At 39.4% G+C, this 23,918-nt stretch overlaps 1 protein-coding gene across 1 annotated transcript; it reads left to right on the forward strand.

Annotated features, from left to right (window-relative positions):
• Window positions 1-5,300: 5,300 nt before the first annotated feature.
• On the forward strand, window positions 5,301-23,178 carry arhgef3l (Rho guanine nucleotide exchange factor (GEF) 3, like). The gene is made up of 13 exons (XM_073823131.1): window positions 5,301-5,498; window positions 5,708-5,765; window positions 5,879-5,941; window positions 7,433-7,477; window positions 7,764-7,871; window positions 10,014-10,181; window positions 10,606-10,668; window positions 10,742-10,838; window positions 10,913-10,989; window positions 11,377-11,634; window positions 13,463-13,633; window positions 14,391-14,583; window positions 22,106-23,178. The coding sequence occupies exons 1-13, from the start codon at window positions 5,443-5,445 to the stop codon at window positions 22,351-22,353; spliced, it is 1,605 nt and encodes a 534-aa protein (XP_073679232.1). The 5' UTR covers window positions 5,301-5,442; the 3' UTR covers window positions 22,354-23,178.
• Window positions 23,179-23,918: the final 740 nt, after the last annotated feature.

Below are 23,918 nucleotides of genomic sequence, written 5' to 3' on the forward strand. Positions count from 1 at the left end.
TGAATCGATAGGAATATGAAATATTTTATACAATTTAATAACTACATCTTTTAAGTTTTATCTTGAACTGTAAAATCTATTGAATAGCATATATTTAACCATACTTATATATATATATATATATATATATATATATATATATATATATATATATATATATATATATATTTAACCATACTTGTACTGCAGTTTTGTTCCTCTAAATTTAGTCTGAATCATTTAAGCTCTTTTTTTGACATCAGCTTGTCAGATGTTTGTCCAGGTATTACCGTCAATCATAGCAATGACTCGCGCATATTTAGCCGATTTACTCGCCTATTTTTTTTTTAACTGGCATTTGTCATTCTTAAAACGGAATACATGGACGTTTGGTCCTCTTAGACAAACAACACTTTTCTTCGATTGTGAATGGATTATGTAGATAAAAACGAACACAGTACGCTCATATTACGGCACAGTACAGTTGACCAGAAATGACTTGCTGGCTTGACTAAACAAGGAAGTAATCCGTGCATATGGTCAATTAATAGCGAAATCAGAAGAAATGAAAATATGTTTCAATTTAGTAGATATACTTCGGGAAGGGTCAACAGATGGTTATAGGGTGTTATTTCAATTTCTTAGAGAAATTAATGTATTTGAGCACTGAGGACCAGATTGCTGTTTCGCGTGTCACTTATAGATCGGGAGTGAGAATCAGAAATAACTGTGAACATTATTATCTTAAATAAATAACAGTGAAATTCATTCATGTGTCGTCATAATTCATTCATGTGTCATAAATGTTTGTATTTATAAACAACTCTGATGTTTAACAACCCTTTTCTATTTATTAATTTAATAACGTAAGGATAGTGGATACTCTTGCTGAGAATTTTCCACATTTATGTATCTTATTAACAGTTAAGACAATAATCTAAAAAGCTGTAAATAAACACCACTGGTTAACATTTTGATTTATAGTCACGCATTGCCAGAAATGGAATAACTAAACAGCGGAAAGATGTCTTGCTTGTAAATGTATGTAACCTTGGACCACAAACCAGTCATAAGCGCACGTTTTTTAAAAAAAAAAACTTAATTGAGATTTGTACACATCTGAAAGCTGAATAAATAAGCAAAGGATTCAGCGTTTATATAAAATGTATAATTCATAAGTATAGTTTCCAACTGCATTTCCTGTTGATCGTGGCAGCGACGTCAATCCATTTCACTAACCAATGAGATGAGTTGTGGGAGGGATGTTGCGTCGACGTCATTAATTTACCTACAACCAATGAGAAGGCATGTGGGCGGGACGACACGTGCAGCCCCGCCCCAGATTCAGCCCCGCCTCGATCTGCAGGCTGCAGACAGGTGCACTTGGACATACTCCAGAAAAAAAAAACAAAAAAAAAAAACATCTGTTTGGTTTTGATTATCATGTATATCCCGCTGAAATCAAGGGTTTTAAAGTCATATCAGTTTAAACTTCTGATATACAGTTTTCTGAGCGCACACATCCGACGCAAAAGCACAGAAAGCGCATATCGCATGGCACGTGAGTACTAAACTAAGTTATCTTTCTTGTCTTACTGCGCTCAAACTGTCAAATACACACAAGTTTATGTTAAAAACGCACAGGAGTTACAAAAACAGTCAGTTATGTCTGTAAAAGTAAACAGCTGGGATAGAAATCGCATTGTGTATTAAGTGACAGCAGTGTAATATACATGCTGTCTACGCTGTTAATGTGACCCAAACAATGTAATATTAACAAAAAATCATGCAATACTCTAGACTGAAGAACTTACATAGCTCTAATAAAAAGACATTTCTTACTTGAATGCTGCTTTTAAATGCTCTAGCCTGAAGATGAACATGGCTAATAAGATAAAAACTGTTAATATGGCAGTGTCTGTCATGTAGGCATGATTTACAAGTGGGACATGTCCCCGCCACTTTTTGCCATGGTCAGTATTGTCCCCATCACTTTTTTGAAACATCTTGCGGCAAGGACATACCTGATGCAGATTAAACACACATGTGACTCTAAATCAATTGTTAATAGGCATGAAATAAGGATAATTCTTCCTAACAGAAGGCATGAAATAGCATCAGACCTCCCTTTTAATATTTTACATCAATAATAAATAGCATATATAAGTCATCTAGGTCAGGGATTCTCAACCGGTGGGCCGCGGCCCACTAGTGGGACTCAGTGATCCTCCAGGTGGGCCGCGAGATAGCTTAAAATTAATTTAAATATTAAAATTAAAAATTAAATTAAATTCTGTTTAATTTAATTTTTGTAATAACGTTCTGTTCTGTTATTGATTACTTTGGACTCGGCGCAGCAAGCCTCATCGCTCTGTTAAATACAGACTGAACGGCGGCTCAAAACTTCCAACCGCTGCAGGCAAACTTCATCTTAGACCTGCAAGGGACGGATTTTTTAGTGCCGCGCCCGCCCCCATTACATATATAAATGATTTTAAAAAATAGCTAATAATAATAAAAAGCATTTCTCTAGGGAAATGTTATATCGCAATAAATATCGTTATCGCAATTCAACAACAATATCGCATATCCCATATTTTCCCCAATATATTGCAGCCCTAATATTCCGTCAGTCCAGTTCAAATGGACAAGTTTAGTGAGTGCTATTTTGGCATCTCCCTGATGTCCTGTTTGGCAGGTTTACTTACTTAAGAAAAAGTACTCTGAAGTTATAAAGAATTAAAGAATTCAAGAGCTTTACATCTGTATATGTATATATATATGTTAAAAAGTTAGAACTGAGCAGAGGGTTTTCTTTTAAATTCAAAAGTATAGCTTTAATTTAAAGTTTGTTTGAATTGTGTGGGTGTTTTATAACATGCAGCAGAAGAATAAAAAGGCAAAACAAATGTTTTGGTTAATAAAAAAGGTTTAAAAATAAACATTTATAGGAAATGTCAGGCATAGGGGGGCCTTGCAAAATTGACCCGAGAAGGAGGGGGGCCCCAGCGTAAAAAAGGTTGAGAACCCCTGATCTAGGTCAACATTTTATTAGGATTTAGATAATAGGATTTTATCCAGTTGAGAAAATCAAATTTTCATGTGCTGCATTGTGAGTCACTTTACTCTAACTGGCCCACTTCATGTCATTAACCTTTTTGATTTAAATTCACTCCAGTTTGGCTGTTACACAGTGCTCTGAGTCACAGTTTTATTGCGAATTAAATTATCAACACCTACCGGCTTTTAAATGACAGCACAATGCCCTGTTTTCCTGTAATTGAACTATTCCCCCCTTTTCTACGAATTTATCTCAACCCTGCTTCAAAGCTGCAAGTGTGATACTGCCACTATGTGCTTCACATTTGCAACTGTGTTTGTGGTGCTGTTTTAACTTTACAAGTTGGCTCTCATCACATACAGCTTATCTTTCAAATGCTTGTGGGCGCACTTCATGTGGTTATATCACTTTTCAAGAATAGCTACGATTTTTACCTTAACCCTTTTTAACGCATTTGACTTCGTTAAAAATATCCTGGAGTCCATATAGCAAGTTTTGAATACAGCAAATGTGCATTTGCTAAGCTCAACCATTTAACACAGTTTTTGTTTTTTACATGAACTAACTAACATTTGGTCCCAAACTGATTGAGTGGCTGCATTATTTAGATCTTAAAAAATCGTAAAAACTTGAAAACCTTGTAAATAAACAGCAGTGAAAACCACTAACATATTTAGCAACTTCCTGAGGTTGACCTTCACCATTTTCTGAAGGTAATGGAAAAAAGACTTTTTGGTTTTAGGCCATACTTCGTATGTTTTCAACAAATGCTTTCTTTCTAAAATGCCAAATTTGCGACGCAAGGGCGTCTTTGTCTAATTTTTGTGTCATGCACTGAGCCAGTCATGATCATGGGTTTTAAAGCCATATCAGTTTAAACTTCTGATATACAGTTTTCTGAGCGCACACATCCGACGCGAAAGCACAGAAAGCGGCTGTCACAGCATGTGAGTACTAAACTAAGTTCTTTTTTTCATTTCTTACTGCGCTTAAACTGTCAAATACACACAAGTTTATGTTAAAAACACACAGGAGTTACAAGAAGTTCTTAGCAATGCATATTACTAATCAAAAATTAAGGTTTAAATTCTTAATCTTAAATTTAGCTAAACTTGCAAACCTTGTAAATAAACAGCAGTGGAAACCACTAACATATTTAGCAACCTCCTGAGGTTGACCATCACCATTTTCTGAAGGTAATGGAAAATGTAATGGAAGAAAGACTTTTTGGTTTTAGGCCATACTTTGTATGTTTTCAACAAACGCTTTCTTCCTAAAATGCTTCAGGACCAGCCAAATTTGTGACGCAAGGGCATCTTCTCAAATATTGAGAAAGTTGCCTTTAAAGTATGTTTTCAACAAATGCTTTCTTCCTAAAATGCCAAATTTGTGACGCAAGGGCATCTTTGTTTAATTTCTGTGTCATTTACTGAGCCAGTCATGATCATGGGTTTTAAAGCCATATCAGTTTAAACTTCTGATATACTTCTGATAATTTTCTGAGCGCACACATCTGACGCGAAAGCACAGAAAGTGGCTGTCACAGCATGTGAGTACTAAACTAAGTTCTTTTTCATGTCTTACTTTGCTTAAACTGTCAAATACACACAAGTTTATGTTAAAAACACACGAGTTACAAAAACAGATGGTTTTGTCTGTAAAGGTAAACAGCTGGGATAAAACTTGCATGGGCACCTTCTCAAATATTGAGAAAATCACCTTTAAAGTTGTCCAAATAAAATTCTTAGCAATGCGTATTACTAATCAATTTAATCTTAATCTTAAATTAGAAAAACTTGCAAACCTTGTAAATAAACAGCAGTGGAAACCACTAACATATTTAGCAACCTCCTGAGGTTGACCATCACCATTTTCTGAAGGTAACGGAAAATGTTATGGAAGAAAGACTTTTTGGTTTTAGGCCATACTTTGTACGTTTTCAACAAACGCTTTCTTCCTAAAATGCCAAATTAATGACGCAAGGGCATCTTTGTCTCATTTCTGTGTCATGTACTGCGCCAGTCATGATCTAATCAAATTAGCAGAAGACACCAGTGTTTTATTTTCAGAAATGGGTCAGAAGATTTGCTTTAACTTCCGTCTTCTTAAGTTATATGTGTCTGGCGTAATTACACAGGGACTCAAAGATCTCGTTAAGAGAGGTTGATTTGTCTTCGTTCTGCCTGACAACAGGAAGTACACGTTTTTTTCTGACACAGGATGTGGTTTCAGACATGCAAGTGTAAGAGGAAGAGGGGAGGGCTGGGAGAGAGTGCACATTATCTTTTTTGTCTTTACTTTGAAAAGTTGGAACAGGTGCTTCTAAGATTTATGGTCTGATTTTTAATGTAATACTCGTTGGTTTACCGGCGTTTTATTTCATAAGCACATTTGGAGATGCTATGAGAGAGGAAAAGATGGAACCTGACGAGACGGAGGTTGATACATCACCTTCCTGGTATGGCTTTTTCACAGATTATCAAGTCGCTCAAACTAAAAATCAAAAACATTTCGGTGTTTAACTGTCATTCTGATCCCCTTCGGCGGCCTATAAATTCACTACAGTCTAATAGCTGTTTACTAATAAACCAATAGGTAATAATTTAGATTATACATTCTAAGTGACATTTCAGTGTTATAATTTTACTTTATTTGATTCTTTCTCAGGTCTCCCATTGCTAGAGAAAGGCTCCTCACATGCGCCAACCTGTCAGATATCGCTGGGGTAAGTTTTGTTCTGGTCATAAATCTCATGCATATTTTAATGGACAGACCTTAAACTGTAGGTCTTGCTCCTTTGAGAAACACCAATGTGTTATCTGTTGGTTTTCTGAGCAGAAGAAAAGAAAACAAGACCCAAGTAGTGATGCTGAGAATTCAGCCCGAATCTTGGAGGACTGTGTAAGTTCTTATCTATGATATAAGATGCAACATGCCTGATCTAAGTATGTTGTAAATCATATTAACATTGTCTTATAGAGTACTAGATGCTCGAATGTGATTGTTTGAGCATCTGTTACAAAAACAGCCACGATATTTCCTGTTAGTCTGTCTTCAGATGATCTAAAGATGATCTACTCAGTGGTTAAAGTTCCTCCCTGTACGCTTTAACTCAATTATTGATTATGCGTGAAGATTATTGTACGTGGGTTAAGGGGTCTGACATGGTGAAAGAGGTCTCCCTGTTTGTGCTCTACACCGGGAACTTAAGACTAGCTGACTTCATAACAATCCAGGGCTTTCCTGGTCTGTTACACAAGATATCTAGAAAAGAGCACTCACTCATCTTTCAAAGGAAATGAAGGAAGGTTACAGTAAACGAATGAAGCAACTTGTGCTCAGCTGTGAGTAGAAAGCTGACAAGAAAAAAAGCTTTACAACTCAGTTTCCTGTCTCAATCCGCTGCATGCATACACTCTGAATGACAGTAGTTCAGCCACACTTTCTGTTGTCGCTTTTTTTTTTAAAAATACGGACACTTTTGTCCCTGTGGACTTTTAGAAAATAAACTCTTTTACACTAATAAAACACTCATATAAGATGGAAATCAACAAATATTTTACTGTTAAAAACAAATTAGAATATAGAACCATTCTAGAACCGTCTATTTGACATCTGCAAGACGTAGTTTGCTCATCTGCAAATACGTCTATTGAACGTTTCCTATCAGATGTCGAGTAGACGTCTATTGGATGTCTTTAAGATGTTTATGAATTGGAATGTATGTAAAACTGACATCTTACAGATGTCTTTGTACACAGTAGATGCTTTTAAGATCAAGAGATCTTTAACAGACATCTTGCAGATGTACGTGTGCTATTTTGGATATGTTTCCCAAACTGGGTCTGATCATAGTCTGCGGTGGAAATGACGTTGTGGAAATGGCCTAGTTTTGCTATAGGGTTAAGTTTATGGCTATGCTAAATACTATTTAACAAAATTACAGCTGATAAGAAATGACACAAACATATCCAGCTTGTTCACTGACATTGTAATTTCTTTGAAACAAAATGTTGATCAAATTCGTTGTGGAAATGACAATTTGTCAGATTTTGATATAACTTATAGACGATACATTTATGATTATAGTTTTTTAGATTATTATAGTTTTTAAAATAAATTTTACTTGTTTTAGTAATGAAGTCTTGGGCTATGGCTAGGGTTAAACTGAGCAAAAAAATAAATGATGAATCAAAAAGTTTTCAAATCTATTAGAACATACTCATAATATTACAAAAAGAAAAAAATGTTTGATAAAAAAAGTGGCTGTAGTTAAAGTCTTTGTGTTATTGTTCTGTAACTGATGTATTAACTGATGAACTGAAATGCTTTCATCTAGTTGTGGTTATATGCTTGTGCTGACATCTGTGCTACGCTACACGTCTCTTTCAGGAAGACGATGACTTTCCCATCAGTGACCACATACAAGATTCTGAGGTACAGAAATTAATATGCATCCTTGTTCTAGTACATTTCTGCTGTGCAGAGTAACGGTCTATAAACATTTATAGTTGTCAAAACATCATGATCTAAGTCTGATAATGCTCAAATTTCATTGTAAACTGTCAGTTAACTTTCTCGGTTTCAGTGAATGCTTTGGTGTTGCATGCTAGCTAGATATTTCATGGTCCATGTTTAAACATCTGCTTATTTTAATGATACTTCAAAACATAATGATATAAGTACATTCACCCTTGTTTCTTTGCTGTTGGCTTTATATTAGGGTCCATGTAACAAAAGAGTCAAACCAGTAGACAAAGGTGCTTCAGTCACTGGTATCATAACACCGGTGAAGACCCCTGCACTGAAACGCTTGGGCCAGTCCATACAGGTACAATAAATCTCTTTATGCACACACTCTAATGTTTTTACTTCTCTTAGTTTAACTATCATCAACACTAACAATATAAACTCACAGTTCTGACTTTTTTCCTCAGAATTGTGAGATATAAACTTGCAATTCTGACTTTTTTTTCCTCAGAATTGTGAGATATAAACTCACAGTTCTGACTTTTTTCCTCAGAATTGTGAGATATAAACTTGCAATTCTGACTTTTTTTCCTCAGAATTGTGAGATATAAACTCACAGTTCTGACTTTTTTTCCTCAGAATTGTGAGATATAAACTCACAGTTCTGACTTTTTTCCTCAGAATTGTGAGATATAAACTTGCAATTCTGACTTTTTTTCCTCAGAATTGTGAGATATAAACTCACAGTTCTGACTTTTTTCCTCAGAATTGTGAGATATAAACTTGCAATTCTGACTTTTTTTCCTCAGAATTGTGAGATATAAACTCACAGTTCTGACTTTTTTCCTCAGGATTGTGAGATATAAACTTGCAATTCTGACTTTTTTTCCTCAGAATTGTGAGATATAAACTCACAGTTCTGACTTTTTTCCTCAGGATTGTGAGATATAAACTTGCAATTCTGACTTTTTTTCCTCAGAATTGTGAGATATAAACTCACAGTTCTGACTTTTTTCCTCAGGATTGTGAGATATAAACTTGCAATTCTGACTTTTTTCCTCAGGATTGTGAGATATAAACTTGCAATTCTGACTTTTTTCCTCAGAATTGTGAGATATAAACTCACAGTTCTGACTTTTTTCCTCAGAATTGTGAGATATAAACTTGCAATTCTGACTTTTTTTCCTCAGAATTGTGAGATATAAACTCACAGTTCTGACTTTTTTCCTAAGGATTGTGAGATATAAACTTGCAATTCTGACTTTTTTTCCTCAGAATTGTGAGATATAAACTCACAGTTCTGACTTTTTTCCTCAGGATTGTGAGATATAAACTTGCAATTCTGACTTTTTTTCCTCAGAATTGTGAGATATAAACTCACAGTTCTGACTTTTTTCCTCAGGATTGTGAGATATAAACTTGCAATTCTGACTTTTTTTCCTCAGAATTGTGAGATATAAACTCACAGTTCTGACTTTTTTCCCTCAGAATTGTGAGATATAAACTCACAGTTCTGACTTTTTTCCCTCAGAATTGTGAGATATAAACTCACAGTTCTGACTTTTTTCCTCAGAATTGATATAAACTCATAGTTATGACTTTTTTCCTCAGAATTGTGAGATATAAACTCACAGTTCTGACTTTTTTTCCTCAGAATTGATATAAACTCATAGTTATGACTTTTTCCTCAGAATTGTGAGATATAAACTCACAGTTCTGACTTTTTTCCTCAGAATTGATATAAACTCATAGTTATGACTTTTTTCCTCAGAATTGATATAAACTCATAGTTATGACTTTTTTCCTCAGAATTGTGAGATATAAACTCACAGTTCTTACTTTTTTCATCAGAATTGTGAGATATAAACTCACAGTTCTGACTTTTTTTCCTCAGAATTGTGAGATATAAACTTGCAATTCTGACGTTTTTCTTTAGAATTGTGAGATATAAACTCGCAAGTCTTACTTTTTTCTCAGAAATGCATTATATAAGCCTGCAATTGCGAGTTATAAAGTCAGAATTGTGGGATATAAACTCCCAGTGGTCATGTCCAGTTCTGAGGCGGAAAAAAGACAGATATTTTCTCAGAATTGCAAGTTTATATCTGGCAATTCTGAATTAGTTGCATGTTATAGTCAGAATTGAGAGATATAATCTTGGAATTCTGACAAAAAAGTCACAATCACAACTTTAAATCTCACAATCCTACGTTTTTTTTTCTCACAATATTTTTGGTTTGGTTTGTATCACAATTCTGAGAAAAAAAAAAGAATTGCAAGATATAAAGTCAATAACCTTTATTTATTTTTTATTCAGTGGCAGAAATGGGCTTCCCTAAACACCACAATTTGCCTAACAAAGAACAGTAGAAAAAACAATATATATATACACACACTAATTTTATATAATTTATTTAAAAAATCATTTAATTTATACTCACATACATACATATGTGTGTAAAATGTATATGTATATTAATGTATGTTAATTTATTTTCCTCAGCGTTCTATCAGTTTCCGGACAGAGGCCAGGCCATTGCCCCCAATGCCAATAAGAACACGTCAGAAGGCCTCTTCATTTCCACGCCGGCGGAGCAGCCAGCTGTGGAGTGATACAGTTGACAGTCTTAGCCAGTCCGAGCTCAGTACCAAAGAGATCAAACGACAAGAGGTGTGAAAAGCAGCTTGAATTAACACCAAAAAACAGAGAAATGCTTCATACTCTTCAAAGTTTATTTTTTGCATATTTTAATTATTTTTAATTAGTTACATTTCCCATGTTTTTGCTTCAATTTAAAGCATCAAACTGGTAGTTTTGTCTCATGTACCTTAACACCTTTTTAAAGAGCTTTCAGCTGCCCAACTCTGTCTCCACTACCTTAGTTGTGAAACAGGAAGTGAGCTGGTATATGAGGCCATGTTCTCTATTTCAGTGTCAGAATTTCCTCTCAAAGGCTCTACCACACACTACCAAAACTGACTGGTAACTTGTGACAGCAGCGCAGCTCGAAAAGTGTGCGAATTTGTGGTATCTTCTATTGCAACTGCACAGTTTTTACCCGTCATTTATATTTTACTCATTTTCTGGCCTGCAGGTAATCTATGAGTTAACCCAGGGCGAGAAACAACTCATTGAGGATCTAAGTCTAGTCAAAAAGGTTTGTGCAGAAATCAACAGGTTTGTTTGTACCATCTTTTCGAGAGTGAATTTAATTTCGACTATCCTGACAGGTGTACTATGAACCAATGCTGAAGTTAGACATCATGACAGAAAGTGAGCTGGGACAGATATTTGGAACCCTTGATTCTTTAATACCACTTCATGAAGGTAAATGCCAGTGAAGTCTTTGTAGTTGTTTCTTTAAAATATAATGATGTATTAACAGTTACCTGTGCATTTAGATCTTTTAGTTCGTCTTGAAGGTCTTCGTGGAGCAGAGAAGACTGTGCAAGAGGTTGGGCCAACAATGATGGACTGGGTCAGTTTTATATTAGCCTACAAACATGAAAAGATAACAACAAAACATTGTAATAGTCCATTTTTCTTAAAACATTGCCTCTGTTATTATTGATGCAACTCTAAAGGCCTGTTCACACCAAGGATGATAAGCAGAACTATACATTTTCAATAATTGTTCAAATTCTATGAGAAAAGGGAAGTATGGAGTTTATATATATATATATATATATATATATATATATATCAATATATCAAGACTTTTTTTCCTCACTATTCTAGAATTGCAAGATATAAGCTCAGAATTGTGAGATATTTCGAGTTTATTTTATCTTGGTGTGAACGGGCCTTAAAAGTTTACCCACCCAACATTTAAGTGGGTTATAAGCTCTTTTCTGTATTTCCATAGTTTCCATGTCTGGAGGCGTATATCACATACTGCTGTAATCAGGTTGGGGCAAAGGCTTTGCTCGATCAAAAGAAGCAGGACAGACGGGTTGAGCATTTCTTGCGGTTGTGCCAGGAGTCATCCTTCAGCAGAAAGCTGGACCTGTGGAACTTTCTGGACTTGCCTCGCAGCAGGCTGGTCAAATATCCTCTGCTTTTAAAAGAGATTCAGAAGAACACTCCACCTGATCATCCGGACGAGGAAGCACTGCCACAGGCGGTAAGTTTAGATGCTTCCACATTGGATATGGATCCAAGTTACTTGTTTCATTTCTAAATTAATCAGTGTTTTAAACAAAATGGTTGAGTGATTGATTAAATGATTTATACATAAAGACTCATTTGTGTCATATAAATACAGCTGAGGTCAAAAGTTTACACCCCCCTTTCAGAATCTGTGAAATGTTAATTATTTTACCAAAATAAGAGGGATCATACAAAATGCATGTTATTTTTTTATTTAGTACTGACTCAGAATGTTTCACATAAAAGATGTTAACATATAGTTCACAAGAGAAAATAATAGTAGAATTTATAAAAATGACCCCGTTCAAAAGTTTACACCCCTTTTCAGTACTACTGTCAGTACCTGGATGATCCACAGCTGTTTTTTGTTGTTGTTGTTGTTGTTGTTTAGTGATAGTTGTTAATAAGTCCTAGGTTTGTCCTGAACAGTTAAACTGCCTGCTGTTCTTCAGAAAAATCCTTCAGGTTCCACAGATTCTTTGGTTTTCCAGCATTTTTGTGTCACGGAGAGAGAGATGAGGTCAGGGTCCAAAGTGCAGGTAAGGTAATTTTAATTAAACAAAAACAAACAAAAGGCCAACACGGCACAACACGACAGGATACCCAAGCAAGACAGAACACAAACACAGACCAAACTCAAATAATGCAACCAGGACGAGGGGTGGGAGAGGGGAGACTATAGTCCGTGGTGATAGGGAACAGCTGTGGGTGTAACGAGCGTGATTGGTGTGTGTGATGGGACAGGTGTATGTGATTCGGAGGGAAGTGCGGGAGGAAGGGAGATAGTGACCTCTGGTGGAGAAGGGGAAACACCGCAGCCCAGACTCGTGACATTTTGTGTATTTGAACCCTTTCCAACAATGACTGTATGATTTTGATTTTGAGATCCATCTTTTCACTCTAAAGACAACTGAGGGACTTACATACAACTATTACAGGAGCTTCAAACGCTCACTGATGCTCCAGAAGGAAAAAACGTGCATTAAGAGCTGGGGGTGAAAACTTTTGAACACAATAGAGTTGTTTACATTTTCCTTATTTTGCCTAAATATCATATTTTTTAATTCATATTTTGTACTGCCCTTCAGAGGCAGTAGATAGTTACATGTTTCCTAGAGGACAAAATAAGTTAAATTTGCCCTGATCTTCAAAATCCAAAAGTTTTCACCCCCGGGTCTTAATGCATAGTTTTTTACTTCTGGAGCATCAATTGAACCTTTTATAATAGATGCATATGAGTCTCTCAGTTGTCCTCAGTGTGAAAATATGCATCTCAAAATCATACAGTCATTGTTGGAAAGGGTTCAAATACACAAAAATGCTGAAAAACCAAAGAATTTGTGGGACCTGAAGAATTTTTCTGAAGAACAGAAGTAGTTTAACTGTTCAGGACAAACAAGGGACTCATGAACAACTATCACCAAACAAAAAAACACAGCTGTGGATCATTCAGGTAAGAACACAGTATTAAGAATCAAGGAGATGTAAACTTTTGAAGTATTATTTTCTCTTGTGGACTATATGCAAACATATTTTATGTGAAATATCTTATTCAGGTCAGTACTAAATAAAAAATAACATGCATTTTGCAGATTCTGAAAAGGGGATGTAAACTTTTGACCTTAACTGTATATGGGAGAAATAGTAAGGGTAGTATGCTAGGATGTTAAGATGCAATGCAGCTACCTTTGTTGTTGCCTGTAAACAGTCGGTTGAGTAATTTAATGATAGACTTTTCAAGACCTGCCACCTTATGCTGTAACAATGCAACCAGCATATCCTTTTATTTCTTGTAACCCCAGATGGACCTAATCCAAAGGATTATAACAGAAGTCAATCTTAAGACTGGAGAGGCTGAGTGTCAGTTTTACAGACGGGGGCTGTGTTACGCAGAAGACAGCCAGAGGGTTCCAGAAATCCAGGGATCTCGTTTTTTATACTGCCATGGTGAATTAAAGAGTACTAAAGGACAGGTAACTGCATATTTTTCATCTGAATCGACATTTTAACTTTTCAGCGCTGACGGTTACGTTAGTTCTGTCGGAGAGGTTCAAGTTTACTTTCGGTTTCATTCTCTGCTATCTTCAGTGAGTGGTGAATGTGCGTGCTTGAATGTAAATTAATGTATCTTTCTATACCCGTCATATTGCGATAATGTTACCGCTGTATGTCTGATTGTTGTCATCAGTTCATGTTGTAGTTCAGTTCAAATAGAATGATGAGAAACGGTGCCCGTGTAATTCGCGTACGTATGTTTAGCGCCATTTCATCGCATTGTAATTCTAGTTAACGCATACAGATGTTACTGAGGTGAATGTTTATGTTTCCTAATAACAGATGGATTCTGATTTATCGTATTTCATTCAGCCTAAACCACATTTTACTACCTCTGTTATCCTAATGACTGTCTACACTTAAGTCTACACTTAATCTATGTATGATAAATAAATCTCTAACCCATTTTCACTGCACACATCTGCGGCGCGACGCGGCCACTCTATGCTTGTGTTTACACGACGGCAAGTTTCTGACGCATCCTAGAACAGACTCTCCGCGCTGCATCGCTAAAGTTCGGTGCCTTTTTGACTGATAATAATAATAATCGTCTTACTATCGTCAAAGGCATCAGCAACAGGCGATATCTCTGACTATTGTCGATGCACGATACTATCGTCTATCGGCACAACCCTAGTCCACACAGATATTTTACTTCTCATTTCTCCTCTCTAGAAGCTGCATGTGTTCCTCTTTGAGCTGGTATTGGTTTTGACCCGACCAGTGGCACAAGACAGGGAAGGACCAGTCCAGTTCCAGGTGTATCGCCAGCCCCTCCCAGCTGCTCACCTACATCTGGAGGACCTACCTGATGGAGAGCCAAGCAGCTCTGGATCATTTCGTGGGGCTTTTACAGGCAATGATAAAGGTAGCAGCATTGCATCTTATCTTATGCAATAATTTTATTTTTCAAATGTAAATATATATATATATATATATATATACATACAGTCAGGTCCATAAATATTGGGACATCGACACAATTCTAACATTTTTGGCTCTATACACCTCCACAATGGATTTGAAATTAAATGAACAAGATGTGCTTTAATTGCAGACTGTCAGCTTTAATTTGAGGGTATTTACATCCAAATCAGGTGAACGGTGTAGGAATTACAACAGTTTGCATATGTGCCTCCCACTTGTTAAGGGACCAAAACAAAAGTAATGGGACAATTGGCTTCTCAGCTGTTCCATGGCCAGGTGTGTGTTATTCCCTCATTATCCCCATTACAATGAGCAGATAAAAGGTCCAGAGTTCATTTCAAGTGTGCTATTTGCATTTGGAATCTGTTGCTGTCAACTCTCAAGATGAGATCCAACGATCTGTCACTATCAGTGAAGCAAGCCATCATTAGGCTCATCAGAGAGAGAGCAAAAACATTAGGCATGGCCAAAACAACTGTTTGGAACATTCTTAAAAAGAAGGAACGCACCGGTGAGCTACGCAACACCAAAAGACCCGGTAGACCATGGAAAACAGCTGAGGTGGATGACTGAAGAATTATTTTCCTGGTGAAGAAAACACCCTTCACAACAGTTGGCCAGATCAAGAACACTCTCCAGGAGGTAGGTGTATGTGTGTTAAAGTCAACAATCAAGAGAAGACTTCACCAGAGTGAATACAGAGGGTTCACCACAAGATGTAAACCATTGGTGAGCCTCAAAAACAGGAAGGCCAGATTAGAGTTTGCCAAACGACATCTAAAAAAGACTTCACAGTTCTGCAACAACATCCTATGGACAGATGAGACCAAGATCAACTTGTACCAGAGTGATGGGAAGAGAAGAGTATGGAGAAGGAAAGGAACTGCTCATGATCCTAAGCATACCACCTCATCAGTGGAGCATGGTGGTGGTAGTGTCATGGCGTGGACCAATGTATGGCTGCCAATGGAACTGGTTCTCTTGTATTTATTGGTGATGTGGCTACTGACAAAAGCAGCAGGATGAATTCTGAAGTGTTTCAGGCAATATTATCTGCTCATATTCTGCCAAATGCTTTAGAACTCATTGGACGGCGCTTCACAGTGCAGATGGACAATGACCCAAAGCATACTGCAAAAGCAACCAAAGAGTTTTTTAAGAGAAAGAAGTGGAATGTTATGCATTGGTCAAGTCAATCACCTGACCTGAATCCAATTGAGCATGTATTTCACTTGCTGAAGACAAAACTGAAGGGAAAATGCCTCAAGAACAAGCAGGAACGGAAGACAGTTGCAGTAGAGGCCTGGCAGAGCATCACCAGGGATGAAACCCAGCATCTGGTGATGTCTATGCGTTCCAGACTTAAGGCTGTAATTGACTGCAAAGGATTTGCAACCAAGTATTAAAAAAGTGAAAGTTTGATTTATGATTGTTATTCTGTCCCATTATTTTTGGTCCCTTAACAAGTGGAAGGCACATATGCAAACTGTTGTAATTCCTACACCGTTCACCTGATTTAGATGTAAATACCCTCAAATTAACGCTGACAGTCTGCAGTTAATGTCACGGTTCAAATACAAGGAGGTCTGGGTCCAAATGCAGGTGAGGTAAGATGGAAGTTTAATTAACAAAATAAACAAACAAAGCAAAAGGCCAACACGGCACAACAATAACTTGAAACTTAAAACAATACAAAATAAACAGAACTGAAAACTCGGTCAAAGATCCAGAGAACACAGAACATACCAAACACGAGACAATGCAGACATGAATGCAGAGTGAGTGGAGATGATACTTATAGTCCTGATAGTAATTGTGAACAGGTGTGGGTGATCAGTGCTAATGACAAAACAGACGTGAAGAATCAGAGGAGTGAGTGCAAACAGCGACCTCAGGTGGCTGAGGGAAAACCCACAGCCCCGATCATGACAGTACCCCCTCTCTAGGGAACGGCTTCCAGACGTTCCCAAAACCAAAATTCTGGAGGGAGGAGGAACGGTGGAAGGTGCATCAGGGGGAGGGATGGCGGGCCAGGCCCATGCAGCGGAGTCACGTGAGCGGACTTCACCGCCAGAGGAACGCGAGCTGGCCTCGCCGCCAGCAGAACATCAGCGGACGCTGCCGCCTGAGGAACGTGAGCTGGCCTCGCCGCCAGAGGGACGTCAGCGGACGCCGCCAGAGGAACGTGAGCTGGCCTCGCCGCCTGAGGAACGTGTGCTGGCCTCGCCGCCTGAGGAACGTGTGCTGGCCTCGCCGCCTGAGGAACGTGTGCTGGCCCCGCCGCCTGAGGAACGTGAGCTGGCCCCGCCGCCAGAGGAACGTGAGCTGGCCTCGCCGCCAGAGGAACGTGAGCTGGCCTCGCCGCCAGAGGAACGTGAGCTGGCCTCGCCGCCAGAGGAACGTGAGCTGGCCTCGCCGCCAGAGGAACGTGAGCTGGCCTCGCCGCCAGAGGAACGTGAGCTGGCCTCGCTGCCAGAGGAACGTGAGCTGACGCCGCCGCCAGAGGAACGTGAGCTGACGCCGCCGCCAGAGGAACGTGAGCTGACGCCGCCGCCAGAGGAACGTCAGCGGTCACCGCCGCGGCCGGAACAGAGAGAGCGGTCAACGCCGCGTCAGGAGCAGAGAGAGCGGTCACCGCCGCGTCCGGAACAGAGAGAGCGGTCACCGCCGCGTCCGAATCAGAGAGAGCGGTCACCGCCGCGTCAGGAGCAGAGAGAGCGGTCACCGCCGCGTCCGGAGCAGAGAGCGCGGTCACCGCCGCGTCCGGAACAGAGAGAGCGGTCACCGCCGCGTCCGGAACAGAGAGAGCGGTCACCGCCGCATCCGGAACAGAGAGAGCGGTCACCGCCGCGTCCGGAACAGAGAGCGCGGTCACCGCCGCGTCAGGAGCAGAGAGAGCGGTCACCGCCGCGTCAGGAGCAGAGAGAGCGGTCACCGCCGCGTCAGGAGCAGAGAGAGCGGTCACCGCCGCGTCAGGAGCAGAGAGAGCGGTCACCGCCGCGTCAGGAGCAGAGAGAGCGGTCACCGCCGCGTCCGGAGCAGAGAGCGCGGTCACCGCCGCGTCCGGATCAGAGAGAGCGGTCACCGCCGCGTCAGGAGCAGAGAGAGCGGTCACCGCCGCGTCCGGAGCAGAGAGCGCGGTCACCGCCGCGTCCGGAACAGAGAGCGCGGTCACCGCCGCGTCCGGAACAGAGAGAGCGGTCACCGCCGCGTCCGGAACAGAGAGAGCGGTCACCGCCGCGTCCGGAGCAGAGAGCGCGGTCACCGCCGCGTCAGGAGCAGAGAGAGCGGTCACCGCCGCGTCCGGAGCAGAGAGCGCGGTCACCGCCGCGTCCGGAACAGAGAGAGCGGTCACCGCCGCGTCCGGAACAGAGAGAGCGGTCACCGCCGCGTCCGGAACAGAGAGAGCGGTCACCGCCGCGTCCGGAGCAGAGAGCGCGGTCACCGCCGCGTCAGGAGCAGAGAGCGCGGTCACCGCCGCGTCAGGAGCAGAGAGAGCGGTCACCGCCGCGTCCGGAGCAGAGAGAGCGGTCACCGCCGCGTCCGGAGCAGAGAGCGCGGTCACCGCCGCGTCCGGAACAGAGAGAGCGGTCACCGCCGCGTCCGGAACAGAGAGCGCGGTCACCGCCGCGTCAGGAGCAGAGAGAGCGGTCACCGCCGCGTCCGGAACAGAGAGAGCGGTCAACGCCGCGTCAGGAGCAGAGAGAGCGGTCACCGCCGCGTCCGGAACAGAGAGAGCGGTCACCGCCGCGTCCGAATCAGAGAGAGCGGTCACCGCCGCGTCAGGAGCAGAGAGAGCGGTCACCGCCGCGTCCGGAGCAGAGAGAGCGGTCACCGCCGCGTCAGGAGCAGAGAGAGCGGTCACCGCCGCGTCCGGAGCAGAGAGAGCGGTCACCGCCGCGTCCGGAGCAGAGAGAGCGGTCACCGCCGCGTCAGGAGCAGAGAGAACGGTCACCGCCGCGTCCGGAGCAGAGAGAGCGGTCACCCTCCCTTGAAAAAACGCTTCTGCCCTCGCCATAAAGTAGGGGCGTGTCCGCGCCGCCTCAGCATTAAGGGCATCCATCGCCGCCAAACAGGCGTAGATGGTCTCGAAGCGAGCGGCTGACGCCGCCTCGAAAGACCTCTCACCCGCTGGACCCACTGTGGATGTCTGCATTCTGTCACGGTTCAAATACAAGGAGGTCTGGGTCCAAATGCAGGTGAGGTAAGATGGAAGTTTAAAGGTCCCATATCGTACACATTTCTGGAGGTTTATTTTATTTGTTGATGTCCTTAAGAATATATATTTGCGGTATAAGTGCCAAAATCCATCTCAATATATTTTTACAGCTCCTTTTTTAGGAGCTCTGTCAAAAACAGGTCGATTTTGGCCCATCTAATTAATATTCATGAGCCTCTCTTCTGATTGGCCTGTTGTTTTCTGAGTGACGCACAACCAGGCCAATCACAGGTAACTACGGTCATGTATGCTGTAAGCGTAAGCGAGCTCAGAGCAATAGAGAGAGCTGATACTCAACAGGATATTTTAGAATGATCATTAATGTTTTTTCTTTTACAAACACCGAATGCAGTAGGCTACATAACTGTTGCTTTAGTAAAGCCCCTTTCACAATGCGCGCTGATTCTGGAAAATTACGGGAACTGTGTGAACCAAAGCCAGAACCTAAAGGCAGTGTTGTAGTAATGATGCACGTTATCAAGCGACTCTTCACAACGAAAAATAACGTTAAGTGCAAAGTGGAATGAAGCAGCGATCATCAGGCAGAGCCAGCTCCTCACTATCAGCGCTGAAGCACAGTTTGTTCAGGTTAGTTTCAGTTTAGTGAAACGTACGCGTCGCATTACATCTCACATCCAAACGTCACATGTCTTTATGGTTTGTGTGTAAAGCACGCACAGATCCCGGAAAACAACTGTGAATGAACCAAATTAAACAATTCCGGAACAAATCGTGGGACACATTATCCGTGTATTTACCGGAATCGCTGTGTGAAAGAGGCTGAAGTTGACGTGCCGCTGGTCTCTTATATTCACGTTGTTCTGAAGCCTGTGTAATGATCGTAGCTTGACATCTATCGACTGAACAGGGTTTTCTCCACTTGTTTTCCTGTTGTTGTTGCTCAATGGAATGGATGCGTTGTTGTCTGGGGGTTTGACAAAAGGAGGGTGGGACGTTGGTTTGTGACTGAAGGCGGTGACTTGAGTCGATCGGACGTCACATCGTTACGGAAGTCACAGCTGCTCGTGAAAATGAACAGCTACTTTAAGCAGGCTGTGTGCAGTTTACTGTGGATTGACTGTTTTGAAACTCATATGGTAGTTAGATAGCCCCTAGACCTTAGTTATCATGAAAAAAGCCAGGAAATTTTGATTTTGACGATATGGGACCTTTAATTAACAAAATAAACAAACAAAGCAAAAGGCCAACACGGCACAACAATAACTTGAAACTTAAAACAATACAAAATAAACAGAACTGAAAACTCGGTCAAAGATCCAGAGAACACAGAACATACCAAACACGAGACAATGCAGACATGAATGCAGAGTGAGTGGAGATGATACTTATAGTCCTGATAGTAATTGTGAACAGGTGTGGGTGATCAGTGCTAATGACAAAACAGACGTGAAGAATCAGAGGAGTGAGTGCAAACAGCGACCTCAGGTGGCTGAGGGAAAACCCACAGCCCCGATCATGACAGTTAAAGCACATCTTGTTCGTTTCATTTCAAATCCATTGTGGTGGTGTATAGAGCCAAAAATTTTAGAATTGTGTCGATGTCCCAATATTTATGGACCTGACTGTATATATATATATTATTTTTATTTATTTATCTATTTTTTTTTTCAGTTTGAAGGCATATTACGCATATAGGATTGCAAAAAAAAGTGAATTGAATTTGAATAAACTGATTATTTAGTTTAACATTAGCAAAGTGTTTAATATGGAAGCCAGTTTCTGCCACTGAATAAAAAATGAAAACTTTATCTCCCAATTCTGGCTTTTTCTTGCAATTGCGAGTTTACACCTTTTTTTTCTCTGAATTGCGTCATACAAATTTGCAATTCTGACTTTTGTTTCTCAGACTTGCGTTTATTCGGACTTTTGCAATGTGAGTTATTAATTCAAAATTGTAAGACATCAACTCACAATTCTGAGAACATAAGTCTTTTTTCCCTGAAAACTGTATGTTATTACTCACAATTGTGCATTTATATTTCACAATTTTGAGAAAAAATTTAAACTTAAAATTAAACCTTGAATTTTCAAGTTGCAATCTGACTTTGTAACTCACAATTATGAGTTTATATATCATACAATTCTGAGAAAAAAAGTCAGAATTGTGAGTTTATATCAAGCTATTTTGACTATAAATCACAATTGCGAATTTTATCATGCAATTCTAAGAAAAAAGACAGAATTACGAGTTTATATCATGCAATTCTGAAAAAAAAGTATGAATTGCGAGTTTATATCTCACACTTCTGACTTTATAACTCACAATTGCAAGTTTATACCTCACAATTCTGACTTTTTAATTCATGATTACGAGTTTATATCGTGCAATTCTTAGACAAAAATCACAATTGCGAATTTATATCTCGCAATTCTGACTTTAAATCTTGCAATTCTGACATTATAACTCGCAAATTGCGAGTTTATCTCGCAATTCTGACTTTATAACTTGAAATTTTGAGTTTATATCATGCAATTCTAAGAAAGTTGTCAGAAGTGCAAGTTTCTTAAACACAATTCTAAGAAAAAAGTCAGAATTCTGAGTTTTATATCACACTATTGTGACTTTATAACTTGCAACTGCCAGCTTATATCGTGCAATTCTGAGAAAAAAAGTTAAGAATTGATCATGCTATTGTGATTATAAATTGCAATTTCATGTTTATATCATGCAGTTTCTGAGAAAAAAAGTTTGAATTGCGAGTTTATATCACGCAACTCTGACTTTATAACTCGTAATTGCGAGTTTATATCATGCAAATCTTACTTTATAACTCGTAATTGCAAGTTTATATCACGAAACTCTGACTTTATACCTCGTAATTGCAAGTTTATATCACGCAAATCTTACTTTATAACTCGTAATTGCGAGTTTATATCTCACAATTCTGAATTTATAACTCACAATTGCGAGTTTATATCATGCAATTCTGAGAAGAAATTATTTAAATTTACTAGTGAGTAAGCATTTTAAAACAGTCATATCAATTATTTTAAATTCTTTTCACAGGCAACCTGCCTGAATTTAGCTGTTCAAAAAAATAATAATAATACTAACAAGTTAAGTTTGATTTACTATTGCTTTTGTAGTGCATGCATTAGTGGCTTAAACATATAACTGTTTTTGTTTATTTGTAACTGTAAATCCTTTTTATCTGACATTGGAGGTCTTTTAATTGCTTTCACTTCATTCTAATTCCACATTCCTCTTCTAATTCCCTCCCAGTGAAGAACTGTTTTCGTGTGAGCACCACAGGGCGCTCCAAGTCTCAGTCCCACAATCTGCAGGCTAATGACTCCTTCAATAAGCAGCAATGGATTTCATGTCTGCGACAAGCAATGGTCCAGTCCCGGGACAGACAGGCTCAAAGCAGCCACTTCAAACCCTCTGAGCGTTTAAGCCCTGACCCTGCGCTCTATAACAACATTGCTGAACTCACCCTTAACTCTGATGTGGAGATGCCAGACACATAGACCAGGGCAACCAGTGCTTTCCAGTTGAATGGTTCATTCACAAACACAGGATTTCGCTTGTATTGTGACCGTGACAGCAGACTTTCTCAGGACAAATGAGATCACACATTTGCTGTCTCACACACTGTTTTGAAACTGTGAGAATAGCGTCATGTAACTATATTTGTATACTTCATATGTGGATGTTTGTTGGTGTGAGATGTCTCAGAATGGGAATGTTTTGTATTAGATTTATGCTTCTTGCTTAACTTCTTTATTCTTTTTTTTTTTTTTTACATTGAGAATACCGTGTGATATATGGTTTAGGCTATGGGACATGTGAATCATCTTTCAGTTCCTCAATCCTTTAGATTGCGCACTATTTCCATAAAGTAAATAGAAATACAACATTCGTGCAATCTGAACGGTAACTGATCTTAGATGAGTCCAGGCTTTTGTCACTGCACTTTGGCGGTAGTAAGGCTGCAAGTCTTTCATTGATATAATCTGAATGTTAATGAGAAAATAAATGCTTATTTTCTCTTGATATAAAGCAACTGTATTTACGTTTTTTACCTTAAAATGTCAGTTTCATGCTCCCCCTTTTCTGGAAGTAGCCTATGTATTTTTTGGTGAGCAGAATGGTGGATTGCTTTACAGCAGCAATAAATGCAGGTGTACAGCTAATTAATTACGAAATTGATATATTTACGACAGTAAATTCTGCTCATTTAACTGTAGGGGGCTCCAAAGTCACAAAAAAACAACAACACATGACTGCATGTCAATTTATAAAAAGGTATTCATTTCCATTTTCATCTCAGTGCATAATCCGTTTTATTTTTAATAAACTGACAACTTCCATAAAAGTAGACCTGTTTCATTTTTTATCTAAATGCTTAACAGTTATTAATTTATATAACATAAATGTCACTCATTAAATTAGGCTACTGCTGCTTTTTACTAATTTGTATTGACACTGTTTCTCAGTAATATTGTAATGTTGAGCATGAATTCTGAGAACATATCAGTCTTTTTTCCCTCAAAATTGGACTTTATAACTCACAATTGATACAGATTTGCATTTGCGAGAAAAAAGTCAGAATTGCGTATTTTTTCTGACTTTATTTCTCCAATTGTGAGTTTATATCATGCCATTCTGACTTTATAACTCACAATTTCGAGTTTATATCATGCAATTCTGCGAAAAAAAAGTCTGAATCGTGAGTTTATATCACACTATTGTTACTATAAATCGCAATTGCGAGTTTATATCACGCAATTCTGCAAAAAAAGTCAGAATTGTGAGTTTATATCATGCTATTGGTACGATAAATCACAATTGTGAGTTTATATCACGCAATTCTGGCGTTATAACTTACAATTTTGAGTCTATATCACACTGTTGTGACTATAAATCGCAATTGACTTATAACTCACAAATGTGAGTTTATATCACGCAATTCTGTCTTTAAAACTTTTAATTTCGAGTTTATATCACGCAATTGTGAGAAAAAAGTCAGAATTGCGAGATACAAACTTGCATTTGCAAGAAAAAAAGTAGGAATTGTGAGTTTATATCACAA

The sequence above is a fragment of the Garra rufa genome, chromosome 18 (genome assembly GCF_049309525.1).
Source record: "Garra rufa chromosome 18, GarRuf1.0, whole genome shotgun sequence".
Taxonomy (NCBI): Eukaryota; Metazoa; Chordata; class Actinopteri; order Cypriniformes; family Cyprinidae; genus Garra; species Garra rufa.